Below are 26,427 nucleotides of genomic sequence, written 5' to 3' on the forward strand. Positions count from 1 at the left end.
TCTGGATAAAAATAAATAAATAATAAAAGCTGAAGAAATGCCAAATTCTGCTCTTCAACAGCTGTTTAACAGTGATGTCTGTGCGCCGGTGATCTTTACCGGGGAAGCGTGAAAGCGCGCGCGCTCTGGTTCGGATTAACGGGCAAGCGCGTGTCACGTGTGTGTGTGTAAACACGAGCCTCATCCTGAATGATGTGACTCTGAATTCACAGGTACAGTAATTGGCTGATGTGTGGTATAGTGATGTGCTGTATAGATGTTCAGAAATTAATATGACGTAAGAAATGATCTCATGTCGTCATCATGTAAATCTCTGCGTACTGCAACGTCATAAAATACCGAAGTAAAAGATGAACGTAATTACCGAGCGCGCGCTGCTTTAGGAATATACATATTTTTGTTTATACACACACACACACACACACACACACACACACACACTGTTCCACGCGGGGTTTTAGGATTCTGTGTGTGTGCACAAGGTCGAGGATGCCGGATTGCGTCAACGTCGGTGGATGTTCCTGCAGGTGCGCTGTGATGGCGCAAGATCACGGAGCTGATCGACACATATAAACTATCAAACCCGACACTGGAGATGGAGGCCGCGTGTGCGCCTGCGTTAATGCCGGACTCTGAAAATAAAGAGAGCCGCGGTGACACGGACTCGGCCGCAGCGCGTGGAGGGTCGAGTGAGCCGAGTGTGAGCCTCCAGCAGCCCCTGGCGGAAAGTCGGAGCTCAGCCAGGCGCAGGTTCATACGCACTAATCTGTGGTTCTCGGAATCAGAGGATCACGGAACGGAGACGCCCGAATGCGGCGACAGCATCAGCACCGGTGTCCGCGTCGGGAACGCGCGCAGAACCAGATACCGAAAGAGCTCGAGCGCGGGGAGTCCGGTGCGGTCCGCGAGCTGCAGCGACGCACCGGGACAGAAAAGCGAAGCCGAGCACAGGCAAGACCCCGCCACCGCCACCACCACCACTACCACCACGAGCTCCACCGCCGCCGCCACCGCGAGCACCGCCGCCGGGAAGGACGAGCCCGGGCACGCGGAGGAGGAGGAGGATGAAGAAGAGGAAGCCGGGATGACGGCGGTCAGCACTTCACCCAGCGGCCGCTTCCTCAAGTTCGACGTGGAGCTCGGCAGAGGCTCATTCAAGACCGTGTACAAGGGTCTGGACACAGAGACCTGGGTGGAAGTGGCCTGGTGCGAACTGCAGGTGAGAGAATCCGAAATCTGATCATTATAAACAAAATAAAGAACAAGAGAAAGAGAAAAAATATAATGTTTTTGAAGAAAAGAAATATAACAGGGAAAACAGACACATGCCGAGTTCAGATTAAAAAAAAAAGGTTTATATGATGTGATCCTTCACAACAAAATAAATGTGAATTAAAATAATAATAATAAATTAAACAATTGCAGTATAAAACGAAGATATAAAAAAATATAGCAAAAGCACCATGTTTACGTTCTTAATGTAAAATTACTCCACTGTTCATTACAAATTCAACAAAAAATTGTAAAAAGTGTCATAGTCTTTCTTCAATTAAAAATACTCCATAGCTATACATTAAGTTAAAATCCATACATATTAATGAATAAATAGATGAATAAGCAAAAAACTAATATAATTATAATCATTAATATACAGGATACACATGATCGATATAGTTGATTCTTTGTTTATACTGTTTGTGTTTATTTTCTCGTACTCTGGCCGAGGGTTTTGGTGTAATTATTAAATAAATGCAGGTCTGTATTCACCATAACCATAATACACTCAGGTACATTAGGGTCAAATATTATTCATTAGAAGTTGCAGACTATGAAGTACACTGGAGGAACGTTCTGTCCAATGGCACTGAGATGTCTGAGACACAATCATAACTCAAAACCAGCCAGAGATTGTAAAAATGCCCATTCATACTGATGTCACGCTGCTGGCTAATGTTACTCGCAGGACTTCCTGGAACTTTCTGCAAACACTGCGTATGTTTAAATATAAGAAAACGAATTGAGCTCGTTAACGGTGTTCCTTTGATCACGTTATTTCATGCATTTTCTTTTAAAGCACCAGAGATGTCCATTAGACTTCATGCTAATGATGAATAATTATTATATTCTGGAACCCAGAACCTCGGTTAGCTTTTATTTCCTTGTGAACAGTGTAGGCATGCGTTCTCGCTCAGGGTGCTGCATGCGTTTTCTTCACATGCATGTTAGTGATAGTGTAGCAGTAACTTCAGTAGAACGTCAGCACCAAAACAATATTTCAGTATATTATTGTGCTACATATTTAATAAAGTGTTTCTCTCTAGAGCTGTTTAGGTCATGAGTTTTTGTAAAACGAAAAGTGTTTCAGGCGTAGGTGAAAAATAAACGGTGTAGACGTTTCGTGCTCAGTTCACGTTGGAAATCAGTAAAATTTCGAATCCTCTCAAAATGTTTAGTCATAGCGGCTAAACTATTCACAGTCTGCACACCGTACAGCTGAAATGTGAGACACCTGTCTCAATCCCATGAATGGTCAATCTATCAAGGGTTTTATTGTTCTGAACATGATGCCAGTTCACTTCAGTCTAAAACAACTGCCTTTTATTGCCATATCCAACATATTATTTAGTACAGTGTTTGTGTGTTTGCTTGCTGTGAGTTCAAGGGTATTGATCTGCATATTAGCCTCCTGAGAGGAATACTGAGTGTTTCCACAGATACGGTCTCCTCTGGAGGAAAAGGGAGGGTTGGGTCTTCCCCTCCCACACACACTGACAATGAGAAAGAGAAGCAGTAGGGAGGAGGTATTCAGGGTGTGTAAATGGTAGTGTGCTGCAACACCACCATGCTGGTGTTCATCTCTCAGTACTTTCAAATCCAGTGATCCGTTCCACACACGGTGTTTCACAGCCAAGCTCCCACTACACTGTTTTGTCATGTGTGGTGTTCGAGCAGTGTGTCATCTCGTTACCAGTCTGTACTAGATTAGAGGATGACTCGGGTAAAAGGTGGAATTTCAGCAAAGATCTGGGTTTGCATTATATCTTTGTAGGTTTTCAACGTACTTTCAGAAACAACTGGAAATGAAAGCCAGAGGCACCTGACAGCTATAAACCCTCAGCAGTAATGCTACTGTCTCTCTCCGGCTCACAGCAGCCCCTAAAAAGCACAAAGAAACACATAAGTAAACTTGCAGTGACGAGGCACAGGTGAGAGTCATCATGTGTTACCTGCGGGTTGAACACGCCTCCTTTCTGTTAGCAGATGGAGCTTGACCACACCCTCTTCTCTTAGACAGCAGGATGACTTAGCAAATGAAAATCTCCAGAGCAGAGCATTTGCTACAGAGGAGATTAAATTACACTCAACACACTGTGTCTATGTGTGGAATATGTGGAATATGCAGAAAGAGAGTAATCTGGGCGCAGATTATTTCATTCCCTAGAATCAAAATGGCAAACTGCTGATTTCAGATTATATCCAGCTGTGTCCAGGTGCATGATGAATCGTTTGCTTGCAGATCTACAAATGCATTTCAGCAAGGTGGTCTCGGGACGTTTCTGCGTGAACTTCAACTTCGACACTCAAATTGACTGCAGGACGTAAACCAAACGTGGTTGCAGCATTTTGTTTGAGTTGTGATACAAAAACAGAGCTCAGAGCTCAGAGCTTGTAGTGCTGCAGAAATACCATGTGCATCATCTGGAGATCTGCACCAATAAACAACAAAATAAACACTGAATGTGAAGCACAATATTGTTCAAACATATCTATATAGAGCACATAGTGTTCTGCTCCTGTTTTGGTAAAGTTTAGCTTTTGGATTTAAAATAAAAACCCCACTAAAATAGTACTGAAATATTATTTAAAAAGAACTGAATCATGGAAACGTGCCAAAACCGACTAATTGGCCAACCTCTAATAAAAAGTGTGTGCATGTGTGTGTCTGTGTGTGTGTGTGTGTGTGTGTGTGTGTGTGGGTGTGTGTTTAGTACATTTAAAAATGATTCACAGACATGTCCTTTATTCCACTTGTCTGGAGTCTCTGGTGATTAGATCTGAATTGACAGCTCAGTGTTTGTGTGTGTGTGTGTGTGTGTGTGTGTGTGTGTGTGTGTGTGTGTGTGTGTGTGGGTGTGTGTTTAGTACATTTAAAAATGATTCACAGACATGTCCTTTATTCCACTTGTCTGGAGTCTCTGGTGATTAGATCTGAATTGACAGCTCAGTGTTTGTGTGTGTGTGTGTGTGTGTGTGTGTGTCTGCTTTAACTGTCTGTTTGGTTCAGAAGATTTCATAACACATGCAGACCAAGCAGAAAGCCCAAGACCTGCATACACGCTGGATAAAGCTCACTGCAGAAACAGCAAATATGCTGACACAAGCTCCAGGATCAGGAGTGTGTGTGTGTGTGTGTGTGTGTGTGTGTGTGTGTGTGTGTGTGTGTGTGTGTGGGTGGGTGTGTGGGTGTGTGTGAGAGAGAGAGAGTTCACATGCATTATCACACACACTTTAATACAGCTTTAAGGCTTCAGTCAGAATGTAATGAAGTTGGAACACTGCGGATAAAGCAGACGATGTCAGAGCAGCTCTACAGATATCTGGGTGTAGGTTTATTCCATGTGCTGACTGGGTGTTCAGAAAGAGCAGACGATATATCAGGACAGTGTTTATGATTACAGCAGCACCTCTTAGCTATGAATCCATGATATCTCTAGGAGGAATTAGATGTTAAAACAGAGCGATGATACTGAATTTCATTTATGCTTTTCTTGAGATTATCCACAATGACAAGAGGAAGCAGTTCGTTCTTGGTTTAATTGTAAATCATGTTTAGATTTGCATCACGTTGGCGTACACTAAACGCCTCGCTTTGCTCACAGGCCACAGGATAATTTATCACCTTCAGAACCCTAAAACGGGAGAACATTATGTTGTGTATGCAAAAGCAGAAAGAAAAATGTGTTGTGTTTGTAGTGTTTTGTCCAGGTGAGGTAACTACTGATCTTTATTTTGAAAGCAGGTCGAGCTGAACAGCGTCGCTGCAATTTTACTGTCCACTGGAAATCAAGATCAGTTTCTCTTTCAGTCAGCGGTTAATACTGATATTTCTGTTCATCTAACTGGAGTTTTTTGGATTTATTCAGATTGCACTTTGGGTTTGGTTGCAGTAAACAGGCACCCACAGTGATTAGATATTCTTTATGTGGTCCTGCAACGTGTCATTTGCAATCATTGTTTGGATTTAATCACCGGGAATTAAATCCTGAAATTACGCCCACTTTTTTCCTCTTTGTGAGGTCATCCGGAGGAGTAGAGAGGAGGGAATTTGACTGTCCTTTGAGAACTCTGTGTTTTTCACAATGTTAATAATAGAAAATGACAGAAAGGGCTCAATAGCCTAGCATGCGATAAACAGCAATATTAAAGGTGAGAAGATGCTCCATGTTTCAGGATATTTAGCAGATAGATTATATACACACAAGGGGACTTTTGAGTTTTAAAATAAAAGAATCACATTTCAACAAATTGGAAACTACAATAAATATTTTGACATATTCCCCTGCTACATTTATACACGTTTAACTAACGGCTGGAAAGATTCGACATAAAAACGTGCAGTAGCAACTCTCTAACAAATGAGAGTACAGTATACTACCCCATACTGATCAACATTCTGTAAGACTCCTGACTATAAGATCTACTGCATTTCTGTTCATCGAGTCCCAAATCAGTTTCGCATCCTGCTGTTTTTACTCTTTTTGGATGAACGACAGAAATAAATATAATAAAATCGATAGTGAGATAGTTGTGTATTTTCTAACATTAACACGTGTCCAGTGAGCATGCAGATAGAGATGTTGAACGCAGCATCAGCTCTTCCTGCAGCAGTAAAGGACAAGCACTTCAATATTGATCTATAATGAACTCCCTGCTTCCTGCTTGCCACTCAGTGGCTTATTATTAAAACACACTGAGACGCCATGCTCTTGGGCCAGTTTTAGTTTTAGAAAAGATCCACATGAAGCCGGGATGCTGAATCAAGATCATTTAAACACTGAGCTGAAAATGGGGAGTAGAGACGGTGGCCATGTTTAAAAGCACATACTACTGAGAATAATACCTTAAAGATGTAGTCTGAGAAAGAGAAGCTAGTGGAATTCATGCATATAAATTCCACATTTATTTCACAGAAAGGGAGATTGTGTATGAAATCAGGCTTGCCATCGAGTTGTAATAAGAAAAAAAACGATATGACTCTTTAGCATTGCTGTCCCCCCACTGTAATTCTGTTTAAAGTGGCTGTAAATACTGTAATTAGCTTAAAGTTGTTGTTTACTGTTATTTGTTAAATATAGCAATTCCTCCTTAGGATAGCGGTGTGGTTTATGCAACATTTTGCTACAACAGTCTTTCTATCTTTTGATCCATGAATCAGGACCGTAAGCTGTCTAAAGTGGACCGTCAGAGATTCAAGGAGGAAGCAGAAATGCTGAAAGGTCTCCAGCACCCCAACATTGTTCGCTTCTATGACTTCTGGGAGTCTCCCGTCAAAGGAAAGAAGTGCATCGTCTTGGTTACTGAACTAATGACATCGGGCACATTAAAAACGTGAGTCTCAGAGAGCTGGAAATGTATGTAAAAATGCACAGCATTCCAAATCATTTCATTGCAGTTATTTTGCTAAGAATTTGACTGCGGTCTGTTTTATTTATCGGGGTGCAGAATGTATTCCCTTCAGGAGAACATTAAGTGACCTAATTAATCATTAATCAGGAAAAACGAGACACAGAGATTGAATTACAGCAAAGTATTCTGCATCAATCAGAGGTAAAGATACGCCTCTGAAGCTTTCGGTTCATATTTGAGTAAATAATGTATTTTTGATTGTTCTGTTTAAGCAGTGAGAGCCTGTTGGGTTAGTTTTAGGGTTAGGTTAGGGGTTAGGGTTAGGGTTTAGCGTAAGGGTTAAGGATAGGGTTTAAGGTTAGGGTTTAGGGTTAGGGTTAAGGTTAAGGTTAGGGTTAAGGTTGGGGTTAAGGATAGTCTGTTGGGTGTAAATCGTGAAATTATTCTTTTCATGATGCAGTGTCTGACATGTCGTGAATAATGTAAATACATGTCAATAAAATAGGACTATAGTGGTTTTGGTTTCATTAGAATTATTCTTCTAACTCAGATTTGAAAGTGTGGTATGGATTTTTATGAGGCCAACCATCCTCAGAGTACTGAATCTTCTCTGGTGCAAGATGATGCATAAGAATCCCAAGATTTGTCCCTCCACTTACACAATATAAGACAGCTAGCTATTAAAGTTGAAAAATAAACATATTTTTGTTGTTGTTGTTTTTTGTTTGTTTAAATATTGCAAGAATAGGAGATGGATTAATAGATAAATACAAAATTTTAGAAAGAAAATTAAATATTATTTGCCAGAAATTAACAAGCTTAGGGCATAACAAAAACGTGTGTATGATTAGCCACCTCAACTCCACACTTTTCACACATGGAGTTAATGTTTAATGCAAATCATGCTCATTTTGCCGTTGTCCAGTGTAGGATAAATATAGGTCATAGAGCAATTTAAATGTAATGAATCTTGTTTATAATATATTTCTCTGTTTCATCTGAAAACAACAATTCAAGTTTACTTTCCTGATGTTGCTTCAATTTTTTAAGGATGTTAAATTTTGAAGAAATCAAAGAATATATAGCGATTGTCATGTTTAATCAATTTGTTGCAGAGCTACAAGTCATGGTGAAACAGACCTACCGTAAAACCTAATCAATACCGTTTGTAATCAGATACTAGTGATGCATCTGTGCCTTGGTTGTAATTAGATCTTTCACTTTTTTTGCTTTTTCACTTTTGATAATAGCTTTAAAATGCTAGGGTTACAGTGGCCAGTAGGTGTGGTTCTACAGTGATGGAAGCATGATTAGCAAATTATCTGCACACTTTAATGACACTGTCTGCCGCAGGTACTTGAAGCGCTTCAAGGTGATGAAACCAAAGGTGCTGCGGAGTTGGTGCAGGCAAATCCTCAAAGGTCTGCACTTTCTGCACACACGCACGCCTCCCATCATCCACAGAGACCTAAAGTGCGACAACATCTTCATTACAGGCCCCACAGGTTCAGTAAAAATCGGGGACCTGGGCTTGGCTACGCTCAAGAGGGCTTCCTTTGCCACCAGTGTCATTGGTAATGATATTTTAGAGCTGTATCGCGTTATTTATTGGATAAAAGTATACACCTAATGATGCAGAACAATAAAATGTGAAACTTATTCATGATGTCTTCCAGGCACGCCTGAGTTCATGGCTCCAGAGATGTATGAAGAGCACTATGATGAGGCCGTAGATGTGTATGCGTTTGGCATGTGCATGCTGGAGATGGCTACATCTGAGTATCCATACTCCGAGTGCCAGAATGCTGCTCAGATCTACCGCAAAGTCACCAGTGTGAGTCACTTTAACTATAGAGCAACATATGGTTAACATATGTCCTCCCCAACACGGTGCTTGCACTCGATTGTGCTATTTTGCAGTATTTTTAGAACTTTGTACTTTTAGAACATTGATTTAAAATGTCAATACACATTTTGTTCGATGAAGCATTTGAAGTGACAGAGACCCAGCGTTTACAGTACTTTTCAATCCACTAAAAGCAAAAAACATCATATGTTTTAGACAAAAGCTCCATGTTTCTAGATATCAGCACAAATATGTTAATTAAATGCCTTTGTATTATCATTATTTTCAAGTAGTGAGCCAAAGCATAGAAAATGTGTACATATGGAAGGAATGAAAACAATTAGATGCTGAACGCATGACAGTAAGTTTAAATTGCATGTTGTAATGCTGTATGCTTCCTGCACAGGGTGTCAAGCCAGCCAGCTACAGTAAAGTCCCAGTTCCAGAAATTAAGGAGATCATAGGGGAGTGTATCCGCTATCACTGGGAGGAGAGGTGAGAGTACACCTGTACAGGTTAACCATGGCTCAGTGGGAAAAACACGATCTGAGCACTAACATTACATATAGATGACTTTCTTCCACAGTTCATTCCAAGCTATAATTGTGTCTAAATGTGCAGATGTGTTGGTGTAATTTGCAATAAGTATAGCATTTGACTGTGTGTTAAAGTGTAATGATAAACTAATCAGAATCAGGTTTATTGGCCAAATGTGTTGACACACACCAGGAATTTGGTTTCAGCTGTTAGTGAAGTTAGTGCTAATGCAGGTAACAATATCAGCTGGCCATTTATTTCTGCTGCTATAAAACCTTATAGGTATATTGCATTTCTAAATCCAAGAAATTGTTCAAAGGTCCAATAGCAAACACTCTGCTCTTTCCCCAGATACTCCATTAGGGATCTGCTGAATCATGCCTTCTTTGCAGAGGACACTGGCGTCAGGGTAGAACTCGCTGAGGAAGATGATGGCAAGAAAACATCGATCGCGCTCAGACTTTGGGTGGAGGATCAGAAGAAGTTAAAAGGGAAATACAAGGACAGTGGTGCAATTGAGTTCACCTTTGACCTCAACAAAGAGGTGCCTGAGGCTGTTGCTCAAGAAATGGTAAATATTTATATGGTTAGAGTTAAACATTATACGCATACAAATTAGTAATTTTTCTTTGTAATCAATTTTTTTTAAATGCTGTCAAATATTGTTTCCCCCCGTCTTTAGGGTGACTCTGGTTTATTCCTGGAGAGTGACTTAAAGATTGTTGGCAAGTCAATCCGGGATCGCGTAGCTCTCATAAAATGGCGTAGGGAGCGGACCATCTCCAGGGCCAAAAGCGAGACTGAACAAAAAGTCACTGAGGACCATGTGCCTCAGGATCTCTCTCTTAGGTTGGCACAGAGTGCCATGCCCAGTGCTCAAACCGAGCCTGGGGATCATGACAGTGAGTCGGTCAACCTCTCTAGTGGCCCCACCAGTTCGACTACATGTGAGCAACAGCTATAAATATAAGGAGTTTATCTGTATCCAGATATCTGTGCAATAATGGCTTGACAATCAGGCAATTCATGATTGTCACAAGCTGTTCATGATGTGGTACCTTTTTAACTTTAAGACAACAAACCAGCATGCATGCCATCATACCTAAACACATTTTTTCCTGTGTTGTTACATTATTTTATATGAGTATTAGCATATTACATTTTACATATTACATTGACATATTAACCTATAAGAAAAGAAACAGATCAAAAAATTTTCTGCTACAGATTTTTTTATCTTTAGTGAGAATAATTGAAGACATTTGCTTAAATACATGTTTTACAATGATCATTATGGGATTTATTTCTTTATTTTTAATTTACATTATTTTGTTTTCTTTTCAATTCTACAGCAGACAGCATTGCCGGCCCTACAGCAATCTCAGATGTTTTGCATAACCAGCAAAGCATAATTTACCATGAGTCCAGCACTGCATCTCGGAAAGTCCTTAGTCCACCAGGGCAGCTCCTTACTCAGTTTCATCATGTGACCCAACAGCAACTAACCTCTCAGCTTTACCTGGAGGCTCAAAACCAGATAGCTGCTCAGCTGCATTCAGGAGCACAGCAAGTACCTGTGGCCCAGTACAAGCAAGAGATCGTACAACAACTGGTGGATCCACAGGATCCCACTGTCCAGCTGCACCAAGTGGCCCAGCAACAGCCCATCACCCAGTTACATCCAGAGGACCAGCAGCAACCGACATTACATCTCCACCATGGAGCGCAGCAACAACAGCCTGCTGCCCAGTTACTCCAGGGGGTCCAGCCACAAGGAACACAGCAAAACCCCACTGTGCAGCATCATGTAGCCCATCAGCAGCCTTCATCAGTAGCACAGTGCCAACAGGAGGTCCAACGACAAACTGTAGCACAGGTTTATCATGGAACTTATCAGCAATCCACTACTTCGATACATCAAGGAGCCTTTCTGCCACCCTCTGTACAGCTCAAACAGAGTCTTTACCAGCAGTCTCCTCCAGTAAGTATATTTACACTCAGGTTCCTTTATTGACACTGTTATAAACACAAAGATTCCACATACCAATGAACAATTTTTTTGTCTTTTTTCTAACCATTGTTGCCATTGGTGCCATCATTCAAAGCCAGTGCCACACCCAATCTGCAGCTGCCCAAAACCATGTCTGAGAGAACCAGTTAAACAGACTCAGTTTCTGCTTGTGCATTTAAAGAATGTATATTACACAAGAATACGCTGATTTCTGAACGGTTTCTTCAACTGAGGCTGAACTGTTTGCTCATGAATGCAACGGTCAGAATGACTTGCTCAAATCTAACCCCTGCATTCATACACATAACTGTTCACACATGCGCTCCATTGCTCCATGTTGTTGTCCACATTTGTGCCAGGGTGGTCTTGCCCTGTTACTTACTGCAGGGGGGAACAAAGGATCTCTTGAATGTTGCCCCTTTTTCTGTAACTCATCAATTCACAAAAAACAATCCCTTATTTCTGGTTTACCCCAACTGTGTCTGGTCCATTCCGTGCAATCTTCTCCAATCACACCCATACAGCAGACCACAGCCTCCCCAAGTTATATTACTTCATCTTCTTCCGACATCTATTTGTCCTCCCAAAAACCTCCTTCTGTTGACCAGGCCATACAATCCTCAGTGCACATCAGACCTCCTTGTCCTGAGCATATTCACTCTTCTTGTTCTGGTCAGATCCCAGTAAAGTCACAGATTCCAAAGTCTGATCTTTCCACATCTCTTAGCCCATCCTCTTTAGGGCTACCCCTGTTACCCTTGGCTACACAGTCCTGCATCAGAGATTTTTCTCACCTTAATCACTGTCTACATCGCATAATCAGTCATCACACCAGCTCCCCCATAGTGATGGACAGAACTGCAAGGCAGCCGGGTAGTAGCCATGGAAAAGTCATACATAGTCCACCAGTTAATGACGTTTAAAGCCCAAGATCATCACCCACTTCACAACACAAGACATCTTATGCATCATTATCTGTTCTTGTGTGCAAAGTTGGAAAATAGTTTATAGTATGTCAGAAGGAGACCTTGACTCCCAGAAGGCATGTCTCATGTGCAGGGTTGATGCTATAATACCTACATGTTAGTGTTCCTTTGCTTGGCTTCACTCACAAACGCATCTTTTAAATGTTCCAGAATTGCAGTGGCTTTACAATTTCACTCCTACAAAGTTTTCCCACCCTAACTGTTCTTATTAACTGGATGAAACAGGGTAAATTGCCTTTCACAACACATTATTTTTTACAGCTCTAAATTGCATGATGTCTCAGCATATTTCTTTCTGGATTTTTATCATTTTATCATGAAGATGTAGACATATCTTTCTGGAAGGATGTTAAAAAATGGCTAAATTGTCAAGCATACTGCATAAACCATTCAAGCAAATTAACAGCAACTGGTGCAATGCTGCAAATTACCCTTGCCATCATTCTTTCCAACTATGTCCCTTGAGTCCCATCTCACTGCTCAGAGTGCTCTAGTTTAACCCTTTTGTCATATTGCTGTCTTTTCTCTAGCTTTATCTGATAATTCCTAATAAAATAATTATATTACCTCCAAATAAAAAACACTTCCTCTTTTAGCAACACCTAAATCATTTCTAAATGCTAAACAATATATTTCTTCAAATGTATACAAATGTATTTCCTGAATGTTGAACAATAGATTTTTTAACTTCAAAGTGTAAGGCTTTCCTACTTCTTTATTTGTATGGTTTCTAGCCAACTGGTAAATTGGTTCAGCCTCGTACTATATCAGCTCCTGCAACCCCAGCAGCAACTCTACCACAAGGACAGGAGGTGAGATGAGATTATAATGGCTCATTTAAGACGCATCTGCTTCTGCTTTACAATAGCCATGTACATTCATAATAAATGTATGTGTAATGTCTGTGGTGTTTTCCATAACAAGTAACTATACCTTTGTTTTCATGTTGTAGTGGCTTAGTGTTTTAATTTAGCTTGTTCTTTTTTTTTTTGTGTTTTTATTTCTCTTAGTTTCACCTCTATCTCCATCCTGCAGCTTTCCTGTCCCAGGTAGATCTACCTGTTCAGATCTGCAGACACATCCTTATCCTCTTGTCCCTAAGCTTTCAGTCATTGGCTTTTGGCTCAGCTCCTTAAATGGAAATTATGGCTCTGTGTCTTCAGTACCTAAAATACTTTCTGATGTATTCTGATGGGACTTATGTTGATATCACCTAACGTGTCCTTGACATTGCTGGAGATAGATACTTGCACATAAAGGAGTACTTGATTCCAAAATGCTAACATCGATAATTGATGAAATGGAAGTAAAATACTACTTTATTTGCTATCCATGTTTGCACTTTTGGAAGAAGAGTTCCTTTAAAACAAATGGCTTTTTTTGTTTGTGCTTATTGTAAAAGTCACAAGCTAAACACTTCAAAGTCACTTTCAAAGAACTGACTTGTTCTTTTCTAGACATTAGCTAATCTACAGCCAGTAATGGAGTCAACTTCTGATGGACAGACACATCCTCAACATCTGCATCAACCAGCTTCTGCAATGCTCAGCACTACCCAGCCTTCTCAAGCACAGCACCCAGTTCATGGCACACCCATACTGCAGCCTCTGCAGATTTCCACTCAGGTATGAAACTGACTCGTAATGACTAAGTGAATCTTTCTTACATTTTTATTGAAAAAAATTATTTAGCAGTTTCTGTAAGTTGCATTATTTTTGCTTCCTCAGTTTTCTTCACCATACTCCATTATGTCAACAGTGAGCACTCCTGCCAGAAGTGAAGCAGTAACATTTTCCCCTATGACATACAGTACCCCCTACCCCAGTAGTGCTCCTCCAGTACCTCCATCCTACTACTCCCCCAGTCCAGTCCATGTCCCGCTACCACTCGTAGCTGCGCAAAACATGTCCTCTATACCTGGAGCAGGTACACCACAAACCCCAGCATCAGCTCCTCTGGGATCAGTTCTAGGCATTACCATTTCTCCATCCCTCATACCACCACAACAGCAGGTACACCCTTCTGTTCTTCCACCGGAGGGTTCTCCCCTTCAGACCCAACCCATGCAGTCATCTCTGCCCCTCTCTCATACATTGATGCAACCACCGCCCTCCTTTCTTCCACAAGAGCCCTGTATCTCTGCACCACATGCACAGGTACATATGACTTTATTGTGTGTCTAAAAGGATATCGATTTTTTTAATCAGTGTAGGATTATTTGTATACAACAATCAAGTACAAGGATAGATATTTTACAATTACCTTTTCCCCAATAAATCAAGAGCTAATGCCCTCAGTCTATTTTAGCAGAGCTCTACATCTGTCTAGTGGGTAGGGGATGGGTATCGTTTACATTTTATTGATACTGATACTGGTACTTATCTATGCTGTTATTGATACTACTCTGGTGCAAAAAGACATGATTTAAAAAGATATTTTTAAATTTTTAAAATGTATTTTATTACTGCTGAACAAATGTGTAGAAATGTCTCTAAGCATTTTTTTATATATACAAAAAGGTTTTTCAAAAAGAGAGATTGAGCGATAGAGAGAGATTGAGAGATTTCCTCAAAATACCACAGCACAACATATTTGAACAGCATGTGCATAGGAGCACAACAGAATGTAATCAAGAATTCTAGCATCCCTAGCAGTTGGGCTAACTTAACTGTTTCCTAATCTACTCTAACCGTAGTGAAGGGCAATAAATCTTTTACACTGCTATTTTTTCAGGGGTCATATTCTCACGCATCTCTATGGTGAATGGACAGCTCGTGGGTGTCTGAGACCATGTCTCTGTCTCATTCTTCACTGATAGGGAAACCCTTTCTAGCCTAGCGTTTCCTGTGGGGGTATTCACATTTAGATTTACATTTCAAAATTGATGTGGTCTCCAAAGACTACTAGTACTAACTAAAGAATTATTTTATAACGGATGTTACCTTCGCTTGAGGCTGAGGCAGGAGAGCCTTTAGATAGAGGCAGAAGGGTTGCAGATAGAGCTGGGAGATGACAAAGACATAGTAAATAAAGAGTAGTGCTTGAGGTAAATGGTGTGTTTTGTTTTTACATTTTTCTTTATATTACTAGTGTTGTCTCCTTTATTCACTATTATACTACTGCATAAATTTCATTTGTCACTGGTGTCACTTAGTGTTGCAATGTGTGCCCACACTTTTACACGTTTCAACATTACCTCCATGACTGATTGCATGTGCACACACACACACACACACACACACACACACACACACACGGATATCACACATACCTCGAGCAAACATTGGCCATGTGATGACATCATTCTGGGACTAAAAATGGCCAGCAGCAGCTTCTATTCTGCCATTAACACCAAAGTATAGAAAAAAAAAACACTGCAAGTATCAATAACAATACCATTTGTCCTGAAGCTTATCGGTAGTCTGGTATTGGCCCAAAAAAATACCGGTTCTCGGTACCCATCCCTACTAGTTGGTTTATTTAAAACATTGTTGTATGAATGAAAGATTGACTAGGGACAGTATATATGAACACTGCTCAGATCCGAGCTGAATAACTAAGAGAACCATTAGAGAAAATAACATTTACAGTAAGGCTTTTTCCCCTACCCAGGATGAAACCCTAGTACATGCGCATGCAGACCCAACTCAGATCACGTCTCTTCCACACAGAGAGGAATCTGAACAACAATTTACTGCAGATACTTGTGGTTTGTGTTGCAATTTAAAATCTATACAGACATGCTTATATGAATCAGGTAATTTTTTTTTTTTTTAGACATAATAGATATTTAACTTTTTAACTATCACATTCAGTGAGCACCATGAAGAATGTTCCTGTGGTACCTCTGCAACCTGCTGGAATGCAGACAACAGCTGCAGCAGGTCAAAGTTGCACTGAACCAAGCAATACTCAGCAGATCCAGGAGACGGCATCTGTATTCAGTCCTCCTGCATCTGACCCAAGCCATGAGGTAAAATCCATTACTGCAACCTTGACAGACATGTAATGTCAGCACTCTGACAGCAAATTGCATAACTGAACGGTGTACAGATCAGATATTTTTAACCTTCAGGAACATTTCACTGCCACCTTGTTTATTCCACTGTTACACAAATGACAGAACTTTTACATTCCAATTATATGGCTGAGTAGCCAATGAGATGTAAGTGAAATTGTCACGTTCCTTTTGCAGGAGCCAGTACCCATGCCACTCCCCATCTACACATGTGACAGGTAGCCAACTCTAAACTATTTTTTTTTTTTTGCTGTAGGAGGTGGTATCAAAACGTTTAGAGACTACCTCTGTTTACATGAAAACACTTTATCTACGTTTCCACACTCTCCCCTTCAAAATAGTCCGTGTGCACAGCAATACAGTGCTCTCAGTGTTCCTGCCACTACTGGAATGCATCCAGACTTCTTTTCGAAGCGTGACAAGCACCTTCTGTGATTCACGCTGGATCTCTACAATGTTGTCAAAACGGCGACCTTTGAGCCGGATCTTCATCTTCTGTGGAAGCCAAATCTGTGGTGTAGGGTGGGTGCGGACATGAGAGTGTGTTGTTTCTGGCAAGAAACTAGGTGACGCACCTGGTGAGAATAGCAGACTCGGTAACAAATGTGAATCAGAATAGCACCAGTTGCACAGCCAGCAATGTACACCAGATAATCTTTTGTTACACTGACTTATAAAGGTCAGTGCCCCCTGTGACCGTGCATGCAGCCTTGTCCTGCTATCTATTGGCGTGTTATTAAAACTTTTTGATACCACCTCGTATTTAGGTTTTTCGGTGTCCTGGTGAAATTGATTTTTGGCTCATGTGGGTGTTCTCAGTTTGAATTCAGATGCAGCTTCTGGTAAGGAGATGAGTGACAGTTACGATGGCACCATCAGTGGTGGGAAAAGTGAAGGGAAACCCCGAAAACATCGCAAGTCTGCTCGCACCCGTTCACGGCAGGAGAAGACCAGCAAACCCAAACTCAGCATACTCAATGTGAATGCATTGTGTTTTTCAACCTTTGAGAGTGTACAAATTCCTCCTGCTTTCTTATCTTCTGCTTGTCTTTCCTCCCATCAGGTTTGTGATACTGGTGATAAAATGGTGGAATGTCAGCTGGAAACCCATAACCACAAAATGGTGACGTTCAAATTCGATCTGGACGGGGATGCACCAGAGGAAATAGCAACTTACATGGTCAGGAGACGTCTTTCCATTTTGTGCATCCAGCAAATGGATATCACTTAAAATGTTCCATGTGAAGTAAATCAATGTGTTATCTTCTAGGTGGAAAATGGCTTCATTCTGCCCTCAGAGAAGGAGATATTCATTGATCTGCTAAAAGACATTGTAGACAAGGCCGAGGACATGCTAAGTGAGGAAGTAGAAGGGGAAAGACCCAGTGTACTGAGGGATACCCCACTTGAAAGCAGCTCTTCTGGAGGAGTGGGGGATGAGGTGAGGGCAAATCTGATGGGTGAAAAACGTCAAGTTATTTAAACCCCAAAAAAGAATATGGAATTTAAAAATCTGTTAATTAGATTCTGTTGCTGTGGTTTCCCAGAGTCTTAGAGGACACAAGGGCAGTGCGTCTCAGCCTGTTTATCAACAGAATGGTAAAGCTTGTCCTCTAAATGGGGATTTTTATTGCCATATCATTCAAACTTCAAAATTCATTCAAAATTCCAAAGATGTGCAAAACATGTTTGTTGTAATAATAGAAAAGGCATTTTGTCACAATTAAAGACTGAGATAAGGTACTGCTGGTTTGGATAATAAGGATCATACATCATGTTGTTGCCTTAAATGAGTGTTAGTAAATATGTAAAATATGTACAAATAGTAATTTTTGTTTTATTGGTTTTGCATATGGAGCAAAATCTACTTGCTATTAGAAATGCATGCCAGTCCTTTTGATAAACGGGTCTGATTTTCCTTTGTAGTGCTTCTGACTGGTAAGAGATGGTTCATTATCTGCCCTGTGGATGAGCCCAGTGTCAGTCAGGACGTGTCCTCAGAGGGAGCTACAGCCACAACCCATACAAGTGGACTGAGTGATGGCACTGCACAGACTCAGACTGCTGACAGCAGCACAGCACAGCCAGTGGAACACTGCACTGCACCTGCTTCTACAGGTAGTAAGTTTTCATCAATTTTACAAATAACTGCTGATGTTTTCTAATGATGCCTTTCAAATCCAAGAAAACATATGTTTCTTTTCTGAAACATGCCTTTAACAAATCATTTTTCTTGTCTTTTTTATTCGTGTTTTAAAATTTTTCTTTATTGATTGATTGGCCAGGTGTTGATTAATTTTTGATTAATGAATCATAAAAATTTCTAAATAGAATAAATATGTAAATAAAATAAACCAGCAAATGAAACATCCAAAATGAATACTTTAAATAACAACAAAATTTTAACTTATGAATTGGGAAACTAGTCCTGTTAAAGAACTGCAAGTGATTCAAGTATAACATGGTCCATTTCTAGTTTTAGTTCTAATTTAATATTCAAAGTTAAGAAGCCTTAAATTATAATAGAGAAAGCAGAGTTGGTATGCATGATGTCCGGGGAGTCGGCTCCTCTTGGCATCATAAAGCACACCCAAAAATAGCACCTGGCATCAATGATTCGCCTCTAGAGGCCACTCTTATACTGTATAATGACATCAGACCTTCTCAGCTGCTGCGGCAACAGACGCAACCCAGAAAAATCGGTATGGATTTGTGCCAATAGTTCCAGCAATCAACTATCGGTGCTAATAAATAGGCAAACCTGATGAATTGCTTTACCTCTACTTTCTATTAGTGTTTTCCTTCTAATATGTTGTCCAGAATTAAACAAAATGGAACTGCATGTTGATACTTAATAATATTAAAATATACAGTTACTTATTTTCAGAAAAATCTTTATTAAATCAAAATGTTATTATAATAAAAAAAAAATTAAATGGTGGAAATCACACCACCACCACCACAAATTAATTATTATACTACTATAGTGTTAATTCTTTTCTAATTTTGCTCATTCTCTTATTCTATTCTTGTTAAGATTCGACAGGTTATGCCACGGCTCCACCATCTGGTGGTAGTGATGCTCATGGATTCAGCCCACAATCTCTGACCACCGTAGACCCTTTATCTTTGGTTACACTCTCTACCACTCTGCCAGTGCAGTCTGTAAATGGCCCAATTACACCAACCCATGCTGCCCAACAGGTGGCGGATCTGGTCTGTGCTACATCAAGAGCTGAGGATGTACCCTGCTGCCCTCTAGTCATGCCCTTAGCACTGGATACAGGTGTGGGCACCCAGCGCTCCTCACCAGTGACACCTCCCCTCATGCAGGACACTCACGGCATTGTACTGCAGCAGCCGTTTGCATCTGTCGGTGGTGCCAAGCCCCCTTCTCTGCCCCAGAGCCCTGCCACCTCTCAGCACCATCATGCCCCCAACGAATCCGATGGGGAAAGTCGGGCCCGGGTGGGGTTTGTGGACAGCACCATCAAGACACTAGATGAGAAGTTGAGAAATCTACTGTATCAGGAATATGTGCCCATGTACCCATCAGGGTGTGTAGCAGAGACTCCAGGCTCAGGAACAGAGTATGTGCAGTCTCCACCTGGACCAGAGAGTGCGACAGTGGGGTTGGGTAGCAGCACAACTAAAACGATTGGAGATGGACGCATAAGAGCTGGGGAGCAACTGGTGAGTTTATATATAAACATTATCATATGACTAGTACCAGAATTAGTTCCAGTTCTAGTAAAACAGGTATTTCAAATATACATTACAACTTCCTTAAATAAATGTACCCTTTAGTAAAAAGGGATAAGTACAACAGGAAAGGTTTCTTAATCTTTTTCTCTTTCTAGTATTCATTTTTAAATGTTACTTTGGTCTCAGCCGCAGATTCCAGAGCGAGTTGACAGCCTAAGCGACTCTGCCGTTGCTGGTATTACAAAGCATTTTAACTTATTTTGTAAAAGTTTTCCTTGGTCTATCCATTCTTCTGAATGATTTAATGTAGACAAAGGTGAATGATGGTGTAAATTAAACTAAACATTACACCATGTAAATTTCTCCTTAGTTACAGTGTCAAAGAAACCAATAATGCCCCACTCCACGTCCTGCTCGAGCTCCAGGAGTCGCTATAAGGTACTGTTTTTAAGCAATTGTCTATTGTCCTTGCATTCTCATACACACTACTATAGTCTTTAATCTCACAAACTGTCACTCAGATGACATCCGGTGCTCCTGACTTCCTTTCTGGGACCCAGAGGAAGCAGCGAAGTTGGAGCAGCACAGCTTCTCCAGCACACCCTGGTCCTGGTTATGGGGAGCACAGCATTTACACCGACAGAAGTGCTGCGATCTTTAACATGGAGGACAACGAAACCACACGCAGAAAACACAGCAGCAGGAATTCAGCTCCGCCTGATTTCTGCCTGGACCCGCTGTCCTCCCTCAATGAGCGTAGCTGCCTGCCACAAGCTCGCACGTCCATCTCAGCGGATGTCCACGCTCGCTTCATGTCTTCTGACTCTGGTGCAGAAAGCAGCCCAGCCAAAATGGTGCCTCCTACACCATCTCGCTCAGAAAGGCGAGGAAGCGACCTCATGAAAAGGGCGGTGGCCTTCCTGAGGCGTTCGGGCCGCAGCAGCAGCGTGCAGAGCTCTGATTCCCCCAGCAGACATGGTGGCACATATGGCTCGTACCTGAGCAGCGATAATGACTCCGAGATAGAGGACATGGACATTAAAAATGAACTGCAGAGACTGAGGGAGAAGTGAGTATCATGTTTGAGCTAAAAAATGTGTGTAATGTAGAACTGTGAATAAACTAGAGCATGTTTATTCACATTTTGTGTTGTTCCATGTAAACTCTTTTTGTTTTTTTAGACATATGAAGGAAATTTCAGAGCTGCAGGCTCACCAGCATGATGAAATTGAGCTGCTCTATCGTCGGCTTGGTAAAGCCCCTCCTTCTGGCATTAGCCTTGCATCAACATTGCCACCTGCTGGACGAAGACGTAAAGCCAGCAAGCACAAACTTAGGGCAAGCAAACTGCTTAGCCCTCTGGTCCAGCAGATAAGAAGCGTCACCAAAACTAGCGACAGCAGCAAACCTGGTAAGGCGCTCTTTCCATTGTACTAGAATAAATTTCTATCCAATATAATTCAAAATCAGGTCAACAGTCTAAACATTTTTAGGGTTTACAAGGTAGTATCAAAAATTTTCAAGACTAGCTCTGTTCTAGCTCTCTCTTCACCAAAGGTATTTAGACACCTAAAATCTGGCAGTAGAATGCAACGAATGTTCAAAAAGACTATATACGCCTGTGGACCTGCCTCGTCTTTTTCAGTAGTTTTTTAGATGATAGGCTCTTCCACTGTGAAGACTGTTGCTTCATTTCTGGGTAATACTCGTGGGATCCTCCACATGAAGGACAGCCCTACCACGGAGTTCTTGGCAGACTTCGACGCAATGTTTCTCCTGCTGCTGGGTCAGGAGCTTGGGGACGAACTTGGCAGCAACATGGCGCACGTTATTAGTTTTTATTTTTTTTAATATTAGTTTATTTTGCACAAATATAAACAATATACAATATACAAGAATACAATCCAAATATTGTGCAGGGAGAGGCAAAAAACCCGAAGGGCTTATTTAAAGCCTCCACCTAAACTACAACAACTAAACTAAACTAAATATAAAATTAAAAACCTGAGGATTGCTTGGACTCTTCCACATGACACACCAACAATGCCAGCAATGTTACTGATTGCTCTCTAAAGATCATCATGTACAATTTGCCATATGGTTTAGACATTTTCAGGGAATGGGTTCGATGAAGGTTTTCCTTGTGTACCTCCTGATGTATTTTGTCAAACTGACTTATGAAGCTCAGTGCTCCCTGTGACTGTGCATGCAGCCTTGTGCTGCCATCTGTTGCCGTTACAAAACTAGTCTTGAAATGTTTTGATAAAACCTTGTATGTGGTGGGTAATCAAAGAGGTGGTGAAGCCTAATGAGGGTTACTTACTTGCAAAGAACTACACTGAAATGTAAACAAATCATCAAAATCAAAACAGAAATGAGATCTACCTGTTGAATGTACCTACTAATTATCTCTGAGCTTCCCAAAAATTTCCATAACTTTTATTCACTCATGTCTAACACATAACGGTGCAGTACTGGAAGTGACAATATTGAACTCTGGTGATTAATGATTATTTTGGTCCTCCATCAGCTGAGTCTGCTGTGAGCATGAACGGTTCTCCAGCCAAAGCCTCAGAAGGGTGTGCAAGTCGCTCTTGCTCTGGGACTGACACTTTACCCAGCTCTGTATCAGAACCGGTCCAAACCCAGCAGCCCTGCTCCCTCAAAACGTCAATGTCATCTGATAACATCTGTTCTGGACTACAGGGGAAGGGAGCTGAAGTGTACAGCCATCCAGCACAGGGTTAGCATCTTAATGACCATATACTGTATACACTGGTGATGTTTTAGTGTGTCATGGTTTAGTTACTCGACCTACAGTCACTGTCATTGTATCTCACTCGTCTTTTTCCTTTTCTGTCTCCCTTCTTATATCCAGGCTGGTCTCCTCATCCCCCAGCAGCTGAGAGGGTCACCTATAAATCCAGCAGTAAACCACGTGCTAGATTCCTGAGTGGGCCTGTTTCTCTCTCCATCTGTTTGTATCTCTCTCATCCAAAAAATCACTCACCACTTGTGTTTTACTTTCCTTTGTTCTGAAATTACTTTTTTTCCATGATGCAGTAGAGTGTGTTTATTCCATTCCTCCTCACTTTTTTCAGTTGAATGCTATTTTACTCTTTTATAAATTGGTTTTCTAAATGAATACTAATTAAGCACATGCATTGTAGTGTACATAAAAATCTTGAACCAATTAGCTGTTATAATGCTTGTATGACTTCTGAATCATCATTCATTCATTTTTTCATCTATTTAATATAAAATGAATCATAAGCTGAATTATAAAACCTGAACCCTGACAGTGATGTTTCTCCTGTAGGGTCAACGCTGAAACGGCTCTGCCTGGGGAAAGAACGTGGAAACAGTAACTATCCTTTTTTTTTTTTTGCAAAAGTGTGCACACTTTTTGACTGAATTTCAAGTTAAAGCTGTTTAGTTTTAGGGATTACTGGTAACAACATTTGACTTCTGTAATTCTGCCAGGGACAGCAGGTCCTCCAGGGGCATCCAATTATCCCCAGATTCCCCCAGATTCAACCCCCTCACCACGTCACCCAGCAGTGGGGGTAGCGCAAGCACAAAGCAACAACAGCAACAACAACAATGACCTTTGCTCTGAGGATCTGCAGAGGTTGGTGGACACGTGGGGCCCCAAACTACCTTGTTCAATCGCTCACTCCTTCAGCCTGAGATCACAGCAAGCCACCAGAGCTAGAACCAGGAGTGCTGAAGGGGTAAGGATGGATGTGCTAAATCAGCATTTAAAGAGTTCACATCCAGAAACTGCTACATTGTGAACACACTGTAAATTAAACTGTGGAACTCTTCGTGTCTGTCCATAGCATTAAAAACATTTCTATGCCAATTGTTAACTATGTCTCCAAAACATCTCTCAATAGTAAACACCTTGATAACATTTACATTCATGATATCTGTTATAAAATTTCTTGTCCAGGCACACTTCTACATGTGAAGATTATTTGTATGTTTGTCAGTCCACAAGTGGTGTTTCCATTGAGATTTCATTATCTTTTTCTGAGGAACAACACAGTTCCTGAAGGAGTTCCTGGTTTTCTGTTTCCTCCATACTGCAGGGTCAGTGATAAACAGAACAGAAGTTGAGCAAACAGGGTGACGGGTCATTTCATGTGAAAGCAGAGCAACACAGTGACTATGGCGCAAGTTGTTCTTTAAGGCTTTCGCTTTTCCTTTTTTTTTTTAAATGTAGAATGTTTGGCTTTGCTGTTCATGCCATGTGACTGCTATGAAGCATGTTTTTTGCTAGCTCAGCGCATGAAAGGCAAGAATTTGCCAGCTTCAGTATGACAAGCTCCACCTAAGTATTCCTAATCTCTAGAGACCAACCCAAGAATTCAAATTATGATACTGCTGATAGTAGACCTCAGGAACTGCAGTGTTTCCTCTTGTTTAAATTAGTTATGGGTTCATAAAATGATGCCTGTCATAGAAACTTGCCTCAATTTTCCACCCTGCTTTTTCTCTAGGTGCTTCCAGGCTCAGCAGCAGTCGCTTCTGCTTCACTACTTTCCTTCTCCTGGCCCAGGATTAATTCCCACGCCTACTCTGAGATGACTGAACCCTTGCTTACTCTCGAGGATGGGTCAGTGCATGACAACCATTTTGAAGAATTTCAAAGTAGTCCAGTGTACATTACTCACTGGCCTGCACTGAGCTTTGCTCTTGAACAGGGAGGGTTCATGTTCTCCACAGTAGCCTCTTCCTGGACCAGACAGTCATCACCACCAGACACCCTCTTATCACAAAACAGGACTCCTACACCCATGTTTCCCTTGTTGTAGCATCAGCTTCATTTCTCTTCAGTATTATTGGTACCTTGAACAACCTTATATTTTAAAAGCATGCACAGTCAATCCTGAATATTTTAAATATTCATGCAGTTGATATTATATTAACATTTTTCCCGGTAGTTGAATATGTACATTTCCATGATTTATGTACAGTGTATTTTTACATCAAAGTTCGAAAAGTTACATCATGTGCATACAATCACACCCATGATGATCTATTAACAGAGTTACTGTTGTACACTTTGTTTGAAATGCCTGTACAACACTGTATATGAGCATATCCAAATGTAGCTTGAGGCCCTCTTTAAAGTATTAATACAGCTTATTTATTTATTTATTTATTTATCACTGTGACCCATTGAGACCTTCCTGCAGTAATTAGTGCTTTATACCAAGGAATCTGGACAAGTAGATATATTTGTTTAAATAGAACTTGTCATTGGCCTGGAGGAGCAAAGGAGACATTTTCATACTGACTGATGATTCAAGGTGGAGTTTACATGAGTGCCTTGAACAGCAAGTTTGGACCCACTGGGTGAGCGGCAATACCAATCCATGAAGAAAATCAACAACCTGCTTTTTTATGTAGGGAGAAGGTCCCTGAAGATGAGTACAGGAAATCATGTTGTAAATAAAAAGCTGCAAATCATCTTCCCATCATTTAATTTGCAGGACTTTGTGCTGAATTGGCCATCTAGGACAAACTGACGAACACCCAGGCAATATTTAAACACAAAGACACAGTGCGGGATTTGTAAAATGGCCAAGGTTGGTGGTGAAGTGTGCAGAACCAGAATGTTGAAAGTACAGGAAGTGTACAAGGTGTGTTTAAAATGAGGTGTGTATACCCGGGGATACAGCAGAGAGTTCATGTACACTATTTGTAATATTACACTGTGCTATAGCATAGACTGTGTGTGTGTGTGTGTGTGTGTGTGTGTGTGTGTGTGTGTGTGTAGATGGCCACTTTCTAAATGCGAAACAATTTTAGTGTATTCAAAATGCAGTCTCCTCATCCCCCCTTTTGTCTATCCAATCAGAATAATGTATAGACACATCTGCTTTGTGTAAGAAAATGCCTTACTCCACAGAATGACTCGAAAACAGTTTACCGAAATGTATAAATGTGTTGTTCCATAATCGAACTGTACAAAAAAAACATTCTTTATAGAACTAAATACGTGTACACTTGTACAGTGTATAGTTATAAGGCTAATACTTTAACCAGCTTTTCCATATTTTCTGCTTATGTATCTTAGCTATGCAAAAATGCCCAGAATAATGATAATGATGATGATGATGATAATAATAATAATAAAAATAGTGCATTACTGCCATGAGGTTCTTTGCTTGTATATGCTTGCACTAAAATCCCACTGTGCTCACCATGTCCTGTTCTTCCTGTGTTTGCAGACTAAGTCCTAGTCTGGACACTGTTTGCAAGATTAGATATTAAAATCTCATGTTTACCTGAATTTTGTTTCTTTGTCTAATTCTTTTATAAGTCAGGAGTAGCAAAGCATAGCGTTTTCAGGGATATAGTAAGAATTCAATGCTATTGATTGTGGTTCTGTTTGTAAGAACAAGTCAAATGTGTGTGTATGCCTTGACCAGTTCTGTGTGTCATCATGAATCGATCCATACTAAGGATCATCCTTTTGGGTTCCTTCCTTACCTTAGCAATCAACAGAAATGGTAAGCATATCTAGAGTTTAGATAAAGCTAAATATATATATTTTAAGTTTAAAAAGTGGACTAGCATGCACAAAAAGACAAGCAACCGATAATTTGTTAAAATGGATACTAAATAATTAAGAAAATAACACATTATTGCAAATATAAAAAATAAACAGCCCTGAATCACAAAA

The 26,427-nt window shown here is 40.7% G+C and overlaps 2 protein-coding genes across 6 annotated transcripts in view; one reads left to right on the forward strand and one right to left on the reverse strand.

Moving 5' to 3' along the window:
• The window catches only part of ninj1 (ninjurin 1), a 77,106-nt gene that overhangs the window by 12,526 nt on the left and 38,153 nt on the right, over window positions 1-26,427 (reverse strand). The window lies entirely within an intron of this gene.
• On the forward strand, window positions 569-26,034 carry wnk2 (WNK lysine deficient protein kinase 2). 5 transcript variants are annotated; one of them, XM_046875489.1, is made up of 31 exons: window positions 589-1,219; window positions 6,437-6,609; window positions 7,981-8,048; window positions 8,124-8,201; window positions 8,304-8,461; window positions 8,880-8,968; window positions 9,362-9,581; window positions 9,693-9,957; window positions 10,363-10,991; window positions 12,742-12,819; window positions 13,018-13,056; window positions 13,465-13,632; window positions 13,735-14,163; window positions 15,620-15,716; window positions 15,823-15,980; window positions 16,203-16,243; window positions 16,845-17,004; window positions 17,089-17,205; window positions 17,296-17,466; window positions 17,573-17,624; window positions 17,952-18,143; window positions 19,063-19,718; window positions 19,917-19,965; window positions 20,101-20,168; window positions 20,252-20,799; window positions 20,912-21,141; window positions 22,261-22,473; window positions 22,609-22,707; window positions 23,050-23,094; window positions 23,214-23,464; window positions 24,236-26,034. In XM_046875489.1, the coding sequence occupies exons 1-31, from the start codon at window positions 596-598 to the stop codon at window positions 24,548-24,550; spliced, it is 6,480 nt and encodes a 2,159-aa protein (XP_046731445.1). In that variant the 5' UTR covers window positions 589-595; the 3' UTR covers window positions 24,551-26,034. The 5 variants fall into 5 exon arrangements, with proteins under 5 accessions (XP_046731441.1, XP_046731445.1, XP_046731442.1 ...); XM_046875485.1 differs by having other exon boundaries at window positions 569-1,219; window positions 7,981-8,201; XM_046875486.1 differs by having other exon boundaries at window positions 7,981-8,201; window positions 22,609-22,683.

This window comes from Silurus meridionalis, chromosome 19 (assembly GCF_014805685.1).
Source record: "Silurus meridionalis isolate SWU-2019-XX chromosome 19, ASM1480568v1, whole genome shotgun sequence".
In the NCBI taxonomy this organism is placed as follows: Eukaryota; Metazoa; Chordata; class Actinopteri; order Siluriformes; family Siluridae; genus Silurus; species Silurus meridionalis.

Bases quoted from the DNA above. Each gene is read 5' to 3' on its own strand.
- wnk2 (XM_046875485.1), top strand. From the start codon at position 596: ATGGAGGCCGCGTGTGCGCCTGCGTTAATGCCGGACTCTGAAAATAAA. The intron at 20,169-20,251 runs GTACTGTTTTTA...ACTGTCACTCAG, and splicing joins GCTCCAGGAGTCGCTATAAG to ATGACATCCGGTGCTCCTGA. The intron at 23,465-24,235 runs GTAAGGATGGAT...CTTTTTCTCTAG, and splicing joins GAACCAGGAGTGCTGAAGGG to GTGCTTCCAGGCTCAGCAGC.